Source organism: Enhydra lutris, unplaced genomic scaffold (assembly GCF_002288905.1).
Source record: "Enhydra lutris kenyoni isolate GAN:26980312 unplaced genomic scaffold, ASM228890v2 scaffoldscaffold332, whole genome shotgun sequence".
In the NCBI taxonomy this organism is placed as follows: Eukaryota; Metazoa; Chordata; class Mammalia; order Carnivora; family Mustelidae; genus Enhydra; species Enhydra lutris.
The window spans coordinates 7-11,145 of NW_019154416.1; the positions used below are offsets into that span (position 1 = coordinate 7).

General features: G+C 48.6%; 1 protein-coding gene across 1 annotated transcript; it reads left to right on the plus strand.

The window, feature by feature from the left end:
* Positions 1–264: 264 nt before the first annotated feature.
* On the plus strand, positions 265–10,870 carry LOC111140258 (signal-regulatory protein beta-1-like). The gene is made up of 5 exons (XM_022492570.1): positions 265–334; positions 3,568–3,921; positions 5,157–5,477; positions 6,405–6,743; positions 10,773–10,870. Exons 1-5 carry the CDS (start codon positions 265–267, stop codon positions 10,868–10,870), a joined length of 1,182 nt encoding a protein of 393 aa, XP_022348278.1.
* Positions 10,871–11,139: the final 269 nt, after the last annotated feature.

Genomic DNA, 11,139 nt, shown 5'->3' on the forward strand with positions numbered 1-11,139 from the left:
ACACACACACACACACACACACACACACACACACACACACAAAACCCAAAATGGAAGAAGAGGTCCCTAACACCATGTGAGGCCTCTCTGCCTGACCTCTGTTTCACAATCCAGAAGCAGATCGCTGCCTCACAGCTGTGTCACTGCATTATATGCTTCCTTCCTCTTCCATCACCAGAGGGGCAGGCTGCTCCTCCCCACAGAACAGAGGACCCATCGCCCAGCACACACATTTGCAGAGAACAGGACCCTCAGGCCTCCACCATGTGGACCCCTGCCTGCAGACCGTACCCTTCTCCTCACCTGCTGCTGGCTCTGCTGTGGGGACTCACAGGTGAGCATTGCCTTGAGGGAGACTCCCCTTTCCCTGTCTCCTCAACCACTCCCTGTCCCTGGGCATTTAGGGCCTCCACGTAAACACAGGTGTGCTACCCACACCCTCCACAGAAAGCCAAGGACTGGGTCTCATCTGAGCTTGAAATCAGGGATCTGAGCATTTCCTCTGGGGATCCATCACTTGTAGCTGGTTACCACCAGCATCCAAAGAATCAATGCTTCAATGGGTAACAATGACAGCTTTGTGTGTGTTCATTGATCTAATCCTCACAACATCTCTGCCTGAAAGCTCTGACTATACTTCTGATCGCAGATGGGGAAACCGAGGCAGACAGAGCAACCAGCCCAGAGTCACCTACTTAAGTCCCTGGAGCAGCTGGGGTTCATGTCCAACCCAGTGAGCTCCACAGTTCACCCTATTAACCATGTTATGCTGCCTGGCTCCTCAGTGGAGGCCAAGTGCAGAAACGTCAGAAACACAGAGAGGCAAACAGTAGAAGAGCCATCACGCAGCACACACAGAGTTCCACTGTGCTGTGTGTATTCTTAAACTCTTGTTAATGATGTGCTGCATGTTTCCAAGGTGCCAAAATTGTTACTGAAGTTTAATATATACTATAATTTCATTTAATCCTCAAAACAATCAATATACTAGCATGCTGGGCCACACTGTACATACACAGGGAATGCATTTACCTCTTTGTGTGTGTGTACATGCATGAGTGCATAGGAACGGGCATAGGGAAAGGTACACATGTGTCTGTGTGCACACACATGGGATTTTTAAAAACACTTAAAACACTTTGCTTTTTCTCCTCATAATAATTTCACTTCTGTGTGAAATGCACATTGGACAGATGTTTGGTTCCCTGTCTCTGAGCTACTCATCCTCTTTTTTAATTCTCTAAACCTACCTCTCACCCCTCACCAAGCTCTCAAGTTAAACAAACTTCTCTCTTGGTAAAATGAGTAGAATCTTGTGCATTACTACCTTGGCAATGCCTCCATGCTGGATTCAAGTGGGTGAGGAAAGAAGGGTCACAAATTCAGAGACTCCTGCCTGTGTGATCTGCATCTGTAATTATATACATTTTCTTATCCCAATCCCAATTATCTGGTGTCCACTGATGCCTCTGTGCCTCCGGAAATCTCCTGAGTGATAACATTCTAAATTCCTGAGCACTCATCATGTGCCACACACACACACACCTGTAAATGCCTATATCCATTACATCATGAAATCTTTGTATCCAAAGTAGACATTTCCTCTCACCTCTACCTTGGAGATAAGAAAAGAAGATACAGGGAGGGCCAAGGTCACTGAGTATAAGTGGGAGGGCTAGGATTTGAACCTAGGCAGTCCCATTCTAGATCTCACAGGTCTAATCATTGCTCTTTTCAAACCCTATGACCCCACATCCATCCCATGATATTTCTGCAGATCTTCCAACCAGTGTGGGGAAGGGGGTGGTGTGGTGAAGAACTTTTGTGGTTTGCTTCTCTCAAGTGCTTCTGTATTCTGGGTATATGCAAGTGTTTGTTTCCTCCAAGTCATCTATGTGGGAAACTCAGCTTCTGATATACAGTCCTGAGAAATTCTCTGCTGAAAATAGAGTTCGTGGTATCAGAAAGGGGTCACATTGGGCACTCACACATTATACAAATATTAACTATATACCTACTAGGTGACAAGAACTGTTATATTAATGTAGGGCATATTGATGAATAAAAGAGACAAAGTAGTTGCCCTCGTAGAAGTTGTATCATAGTGGAGGAAAGGACAGGAAACTATAGACACAATAAATCAGTAAGTAACAAAGGATACAGAAAGTGAGGAGCGTTAAGGAAAAAACAGGACAGTACAGCTGGATATGATATTGGGAGAATGCTAGGGTGGGATGTACTTAAACAGGTAGCCTGGAGCAAAGATTGTAAGAAGGCGGGGGAGTGAGCCATGTGATTTTCTGGGGGAAGAGCCTTCCCGAACAGCATGGGAACAGCATGAGAGCAGAATCCTCTTGCTCTCTTCAAGGATTCAGGATTTTATTCTGAATGAAATGGTACCTATGCAAGGTTTTGAAGACACAAGTGACACAATCTGACATGAGTTTCATTCTAGCATTTGGTTGAGAATGGAGTACCACAGGACATAGAGAGAAGCAGCTAGAGCCCTCAAGCGCTCAGTGCATCCATGAGAACAAGGAAAAGTGGTTTGCAGCAAGACAGCAGCCAGCAGAGAAAAGGGAAAGAGGTCAGACTGTGGGTGCCTGCCATAGGGGAGCCATTAGGATGTCCTGGTGCATAGGAATTGAGGTGGGAAGGAAAGGTACCCAAGGGTCGGGACCATAAGTATCCGGGAAAATAAAGTTGCCTCCACTGGGATGTGCAAGGATGTGTGGGAAACTGAGTTCAGTTTAGGACATGTTAGCTGTGAGAGGTTTACTCCTAGCTAAGAAAAAGGTCGAATGGTGTTTGAACCTACAAAGCATAGCTCAGAGGCAAGGCCTGGGCCAGAAATAGTAATAAGAGGATTATAGATACACAAATGGTAGGTATTTCACCTTTCCTTGGCTCCTCGTGACCACCTGATCCTCTTCCCTCTCCCCTCCCATACTCCCTACAAGTCTCCCTCCATGGTGCATTCCTGTTTCTTTCCATTTTCGTCCTAGCAGTTCAGCATCCTGACCCCAGTCTTCTCCAGAATTGAAACCAAAGTACGTATTGTTCTTGGCACACCCAGGACCTGCCTGTAATACCTGCCCTCTTTAGGAAGCATGTTTGGTGGCAAATACTGCTAAGTGCATGGGTTTTACTGGCTCACACTCTGCAAGGGTGAACCACAAATTTCCTCCCTGAGGAGTAGCAAAGAAATGGAAAGAACACTGGGTGTATGTGTGATGCACCAGCAGCCTGCTTCTCTGATTTCTGTCCCTGCTTGGTTTTGAAGACACTTCACGTAAGAAGGAAAGAGTTTGTTTCTCAAGAAACTAGCTTGTCACGAAGGCAGGAAATCCAGCTGCGAAGTCAAACCTACCCTGTGCCACATCACTGATCCTCTCTGTGTCTTTGTTTCCTTTGTTTCCTGGGTTGTGATGGGGTGTCCCGTTACAGGCTCCAGGGTAGGGCCACTCCCAGTGCACACTCCGTCAGGGAGCTGTTGTGCATAAACTCGTGAGGAGACGCACAGGATCACGGCAGGATGAGGAGACAACTGCTCTGTTTTCCCTCCAGGTGTGGTCGGTGAGGCGGGGCTGCAGGTGATCCAGCCTGACAAGTCAGTGTCTGTCGCAGCCGGACAGACAGCCACTCTGCGCTGCACCCTGACCTCCCTGAGCCCCACAGGGCCGGTTCAGTGGTTCAGGGGGACAGGGCCAGGCCGGGAGTTAATCTTCAGTTTCAAAGGGGGCCACTTCCCCCGAGTAACAAATGCTTCAGACACCACAAGGAGAAACAACACGGACTTTTCCATCCGTATCAGTAACATCACCCCAGCAGACACCGGAACCTACTACTGTGTGAGGTTCCAGAAAGGGACCCCTGATGTGGAGTTTAAGTCTGGACCAGGCACCCAGGTCACTGTGAGTGGTGAGTACAGCCTGGGCCTCCTTTGTCCCCTGGTTGTGACAACAAGTCAATAAGAATGCCCTCTGTTATCTAACCAACAGCTAAGAATCAGGTGTTGTGGTGGGTGTCCCCGACTTTAACAATCCCAGCAACACCGGGCACCCCATTCCTGGCTCTGCCGACTAAGGATAATTGGGAGGCACATCCTGGAGGGTGTTCAGCTCTGTGAGCGAGAGTTCACATTCTAGACTCGGTTGTTGGGACCCCACATCTTCCATCTGGTGTTGTCCAGTCAACATGTCTGGACACCCGGAGGGACCCCAACACATAACCGCTTGCAGTGAGAATGTCAGATGGGAAAGGAGGGTGGCTGCCACTGTCAGGCTGGAAGGTGGGACATTTGCTCTGTTGTGGATGAAACAGCTGGAGGCCACAGGAAGTCCCCCTGGGATGAAATGACAGGTAAGGAGCAGGTCTGATGTAACAGGACCAAAGGAGCTTGGCTCCTTGGTGAGGGAGAGACAGAGACCACCAGGGGAAGTTCCCTCACAAATCTGTCTTTATTTTACAGGGAAGGGATCACAGGGAATAATTTCCAAAGCCATGATGCCGAACAGGGGCAAGTAGGCTCTCTCTATTAGGGCTGGAGAAGAATATTCAGAGGGGGATTCTAATACTATAATGAGACTGAGGTTACTGTCAGCTTTCTGATTCATCTGCTCTTTTCCATCTGAGTTTCCAGTGAGAAATTCCAAGCAAAACTGCTTACATTCCCTTACTCGCCCCTCCCTGCAACCCTGGATGGAGAAATCTCTCCTGTCTCATGTCACAGAGGAGGAGCCACGCTTTGCCACAGCCCCACTTGTGGTCAGCTGGCCAGCTGGTTGCAGCTTTCTTGGGGGTCCCCTGTCCCCTGCACGGACTGCTGCACACGCTCTCTGACCTCAGTGAGGTTTGCAGGAAGGCAGCTAGGAGCAGTTGATGCCAACACTCAGACCCATCAGAAACGTCCTTCTTGTGCCCAGATTGGTGGGAAGTCACCTGGCATGGAAGAAAAAGGGGTCTGGAACTGCACCTGGGCCCTGCCTCCAACTCAGTGTTGAGCAGTGATATTTCATGGCTTCCTCTGTGTGAGGAGGAGAAGACACGCCCTCTGCACACTATCAGAAGGGTGTCCGGTTCTCCACAGGGCCTCACATGTATCCTGAGCACTAAGGACCAGTCATGCTCACTGTTCACAAATGTTCCTCTTGTAGCCAAACCCTCTCCCCCCGTGGTGTCGGGTCCCACAGCCAGGGCCTCACCAGAGCAGACAGTGAACTTCAGCTGCAAGTCCCACGGCTTCTCCCCCAGAAACATCACCCTGAGATGGTTCAGAAATGGGAATGAGCTGGCAGCCTCCCAGACCAGCGTGGACCCAGAGGGAAACAGAACGTCCTACAGCATCTCCAGCACAACCAGACTGGTGCTGGCCCCGGGGGACGTTCGCTCCCAGGTCATCTGTGAGGTGACCCACGTGACCCTGGATGGGTGCCCCCCTCTTCGTGGGACTGCCAACCTGTCTGAGGTCCTCCGAGGTAGATGCCCCAGCCTGGGTCTGGCCCCCAAGTCCCTGAGCATGGCCCTCCCCCGATTCCTGCCCCAGGCCGTCCATTTCTTAGAGTCTGACCCCTGTCAGACCCTCCAGGTCACCAGCACCTAGATGTGCCATCACCTCCTACTGTTCCCATGGCCGCTGGGTGGTGAACACCTAACATGTGCCAATTACTGCGTTCGGTAGTTTCCCTTACTTTACTGTAGCAATTCCAATTATTGAGCACCTGCTGTACTCCATGCCACAGTGTGCTTGGTGAGGTCATTTGTTTTGCTACAGTTATTCTTTTTTTTTTTAAATTTTTTAAATTTATTTTCAGCGTAACAGTATTCATTGTTTTTGCACCACACCCAGTGCTCCATGCAATCTGTGCCCTCACCAATACCCACCACCTGGCTCCCCCAACCTGCCACCACCCACCCCTTCAAAAACCCTCAGATTGTTTTTCAGAGTCCATAGTCTTTCATGGTTCACCTCCCCTTCCAATTTCCCTCAACTCGCTTCTCCTCTCTAACTCCCCTTGTCCTCCATGCTATTTGTTATGCTCCACAAATAAGTGAAACCATATGATAATTGACTCTCTCTGCTTGACTTATTTCACTCAGCATAATCTCTTCCAGTGCTACAGTTATTCTATTCCAACTGTATGCGTGGGGGTGAGAATCTCGATTTCAGTCAGTCTTAGCCTATGAGGAGCCATCAATCCTTGAGCACCTACCGTGTGCTGGGCACTGTGCTTAGGGATTTTATTCATATGCAAAGACTACCCTCAGTGTTTGAGCCCCAGCTGCATGCCTAGCCCTGTTCTGGGTGACACCCTTGCTGTGTGTGGGGGAGATAAGTTCTTGAGCCCCTTCCCCGCGTTCTGTCTGTTCCATGAGGTGAGAGCTTCTGCCCTGTGCTGTTTCAGTTCCACCCACCTTGGAGGTTTCCCAGCAGATCGTGTCACGGGACCAGGTGAAGGTCACTTGCCAAGTGAAGATGTTCTACCCCCAGCGCCTCCAGCTGACCTGGTTGGAGAATGGCAACGTGTCCCGAACAGAAAAGGCCTCAAGGGCCTCGAACCTCCTAGAGAACAAGGATGGGACCTTTAACTGGACGAGCTGGCTCCTGGTGAACTCATCCGCCCACAGGGAAGACGTGGTGTTCACCTGCCTGGTGCAGCATGACGGGCAGCCCGCGGTCACCAGAAACCATACCCTCGTGGCCTCTGCCCACCAGAAGGACCAGGAAACCCATAAAACCCAGGGTGAGGCCTCAATGATCCTGTTTCTTTTGTCCTGCTCCCTGTTCCTTCACCTGACAATGATTAAGTCACCATGCCTGGCCAGACACCCCGTCCCCGTGTTATTTCCCACCTGGCATAATCTCTATCCATTCTACGCTTTTCCATCATCACTGCAGAAAATGTCTGCACTTCGCACTCTGAAATTCCAGAAGGGTCCCTGAGGACCTGGAGTTTTGAGTCTTGACCAGGCTTACGGGTGACCATGTGTGGTCACAACTGGGGTCTCCTCTCTCCCTTTATTTGTAACAGCAGACCAGCAATAGTCATGGTTGCTCACAGTACATTTACATTATGCCAATAACAACTCATTTCTGGTCTCCTTTCCTGCTTAATCAACCCTGTGACCTGGAATTTTACAGAAGGGACTCAGGGAACAATGAGGACAGATGATAAATATTTTCTGCCCTTAGTACAGCTGATGAGCTAAGCTAGTCAAGGGAAACCTGAATCCCTGAAGACGGACCAGCAACCTGTGCAAAAAAAAAAAAAAAAAAAATGCAAAACGGGGGGGCTTAATTATAGCAGGGGAGCATTGTCCCAAAGAACTACAGAGTCCCCTATCTACAACAAAAGCATTCCTTATTTCTCTCTCATATAATATCAGGGGAGGTCAAACCAGTTTTCCAGGAGTCTTTGTTCCAGAAGATCTTTCAAAGGTCCATGTTCCATCTAACATGCCCAGTGACAGTGTCCTCTTGCCTAGGTCAATACTAGGCCACTGAGTGTTCCTGTCATTTCTGCCCAGGAGACTAGAGATAGGAAGGAGAAAGGAACAATTTCCTCAAAACTAGAGGTATACAGAAGTTGCATAATTGTGTCCACTAATGAATTAGTCATGGATCCACATCCAGCTCCAAATGGAGTCCACACTTGTGTAGTCATGTGATTAATGACATGGTTCTTTCTATAAAACCAATTCTATTACACTCTTAGTAAAATTAACAATAATTCCAGTATCATCTAAAATGGAGTATACGTTCCAATTTTCCAAAGCTTCTTCTATTAACTTTATTTTGTGGACCTAACTTGGTTTTAAGTCACCTGTAAATGCTTAAAAGAATTCTCCTATGAAATACCTGGGTCTCCATGACTTTTTTCAAATTTTATTTATTTATTTCACAGAGAGAGAGAGATCACAAGTAGGCAGAGAGGCAAGCAGAAGAGAGAGAGAGAGGTGGAAGAAGGCTCCCTGCTGAGCATGGAGCCCAATGTAGGATTCCATCGCAGGACCCTGGGATCATGACCTGAGCCGAAGGCAGAGCCTTAACCCACTGAGCCACCCAGGCACCAGATTCCTTTATTTCTCTGAATAGAATCTGAATAGCTAGGGCTACTCAAATTCTTCATTTCATATTGAACGCTTGTGGTAGGCTGTGCTTTTGAGAAATGTGGTCTTTTGTCAAATTTCTGTGTTGTCAAATTTCTGCACATAGAGCTTCTCATAGTATTACCTAGTAATCCTTGTGATGTCTGCAGGGTATCCCGTTTCATCCCTGATATTGGAAATGGGTCAATTCTCATTTTTTTTTCATTGTCACAACAGCTAGAAATTTTTCAAATTTATCAGTCTTCTCAAAGAACCCACGTTCATTTCAGTGATATTCTCTATTGTTTGTTGTTAATTTCTTTGCTTTTTCTCCTCTTTTTTTTATTTCCTTCTCTTGCTTTGAGCTTATTTTGCTCCTCCTCATTTTTTTTGAAATGGGAAAAACATTATCAAGTCTAGACTTTTCTTTGTTCGAGGAGGCCACAGCTGAGCCTCCTCTCGTCTTGGGGAATTGGGAGTGTGAACCCAGGATACCTGGTGTAGGTTCCCCCTCCAGAATGGAAGCAACTAGCCCAGTTGCCTTCCTCTTCCACCTTTCAGAACCCTCCATGCATGTACCTCTCGTGAGTTCCAGGGGGCAGGCTTCTACTGAGCCAGGAGAGGTGGGAGAGATGAGCCCATACCATCTCCTGCCCTTTCCTGTGCTTGGTGAATGTGGGAGGGGAATGGCATAAGAGGATGTGCATTTGGACTGGGAGATTTTTCTCTTTTGTCTCCAGAGATTCTGCAGTTTGGGCATTGCTCTTCAAGAACTACCGAGAGCCAGTTTTCCATAGAATTTACTGTCCTTTTGTTGTTTTTCCTTTGGGTTGAGAGGCTGTATTTGGAGATGAGTAGTTAAGCCTCTGTCATGTACTCAGCAGCCCATTACAAAGTGCCCAGTGGGCTTTGAAATGCTTGGCCCCAGTGTCCGTATCCCAGATCTCGGTATCCATCTCCCATATTTCCCCATCAGGGCCCCACTCTAGTACAGTAGGTTCAGTGTAGCTGAGAATTCAGTCCTCTCTGTAGCACTGATACTCATGTTTATGTTGGACCCAACGGTGTCCTCAGCTTTTTCTGCCCTCCAGCTCTAGGTGGTAAGAGTCTGCAGTGTTACTCAGAAGTCCCCGGACATTCACACATAACCTTTCACATGTGATCAGTCTTCGCTTTGCACTGTCTTTCTCCGAAGGGTTGATGCCCTGCAACAGCCACCCAACCCATAGTTCTTCTAATTATCTCATCATTTCCAGAATGCCAGGATACTCCCTGCCTCTGCTCACACCAGCCCAGGTCACCACGGTGAGGTTTCAGCAGTAACAAGGGCAGGGCAAGCCGACACCTATCCTGTTCTACCTCCCACAGGGCTGGGGGCCTCATGACCAGCTGGCAGAAAGAGACCCCAGTCCAAATGGTCCCATTAGAGTTGGCCTTCCAGACCCCAACCAGACAAACTCCACACATCAGGTGACCCAGGAGGGAGACTCTCAGATGATATGAGAAGAGAGAAAGCTCACTGTGGTTTGCTGCCCGATCCACCTGCGTGAGAGAGCGAAGGAGGCAGGACAGGCAAAGGGAGATGTTGACACAATTCAGCATGGCAAGACTAAGCCTCAGTGAGCAAGCAAGCTGAATGCTCTTTGTGAGTTGTTTTAAATGGAGAGGAATGGTTTAGCCTCTTTACCCCCACTTCCTCAATCCTTCTACTACTGGCTCCCCTGTAGAAACAGGTACAAACATGGCTAATAAAGCTCTTTCAACTCAGAAAAAGCCCAGGGGCGCCAAAGCAGAGACCTGATATCCTCTAACATGCCAGGGGCAAATATGCTGAGGACCTACTCCTTCTTTTAAGATTGCTCTACATATTTCAAAAAAATATTTGGATTTTTTAAACTCAAATATAAAATAAAAAATGGGTCATTGTATAAAGTCAAAAAATTGGAAGCTGTCCTTCCAGATCAACAGTCTATGTCCAAGAGACAGACGTCGGCCGACAGTGGCAGTGGGTTTCAGGTGGCCTGATGGTGTTTGAAACTCTCCTGAGCATTAGACCCCATTTCCTTGATTCCCCAGGATATTGTCTAGCCAGCAGGTCTCCTGAGGTCAGGTCATCCTGAGGCCTCCCTCCTCACCTTGTACATGGGAGTCGTCAAACCATGTGCATGGAGCAAAGCAGGACAGCCTTGCCCCTCAATGACCGTGATATCTGTTCTCACTCATTGAGGCCAGGCAGACATTTGTCCCTATGGCCCAGAGAGTTTGGCTTTGTCTTGGTCCAAAGACAAGGTCTCAGAATCATCCTGCAGGCCAGCAGTGAGGGGTTTCCCTGGGTCTGAGCCACCTCATCTGTCCACCCTCTGTAAACTAGGAGCCTGTTGGCTTATCAGAAAGAGGCTGTAGGACCTGCTCCACTGTGTGTGAGAACCAATTCAGTAAACCAAACTTACCCGTTCCTGAGTTCTCGTTCTCCCCACCTCTTCCCTCAAGAAAGACACCTGGCAGTAAGAAAGGGGTGAGTGAGGTGAGGAACGTCTTACCCCGAATTCTGCCTTGAGCAGGAGAAGAATTCATGAGCCTCAGAGTGTTGAAAAGCCTGAGTCACTTCAGATTAAGTGGAGGACCCAGGGAATGGACTCCAGGGTGCCCCCCTCTGATGGTGCCTCCTAACCCTTCTTTTGCAGAGTCAAGGTCATCTACTCCATTCTTGATGGCTGTCACCCTGGGCCCGAAGCTGCTGCTGCTCATCACTTTCTCTGCCATCTATGTCCACAAGAAGTGAGTGCCCAATTGTAAGTTGTGGGTCAGGGAGGGCAGGCACAGTTAGACCCAGAAAGAGCCAGGTCAGGAAGAGGGGCAGCCCACAGGTCACACAGGGTCAGTGCCCACCTACAGTAAAGAGCATGTGACACACCTCCATTGATATCCTCTGGAGTCTCAGGGGTCCCAGCTCTCTGAGGTGTTGGGGGCGGGGGCATTTAGCCTATAAAATGTGGGCAGGGTTAAAGGCTGTCAAAGAGTGTGGACAGAGTCCTAGGGATTCTGGGAAGG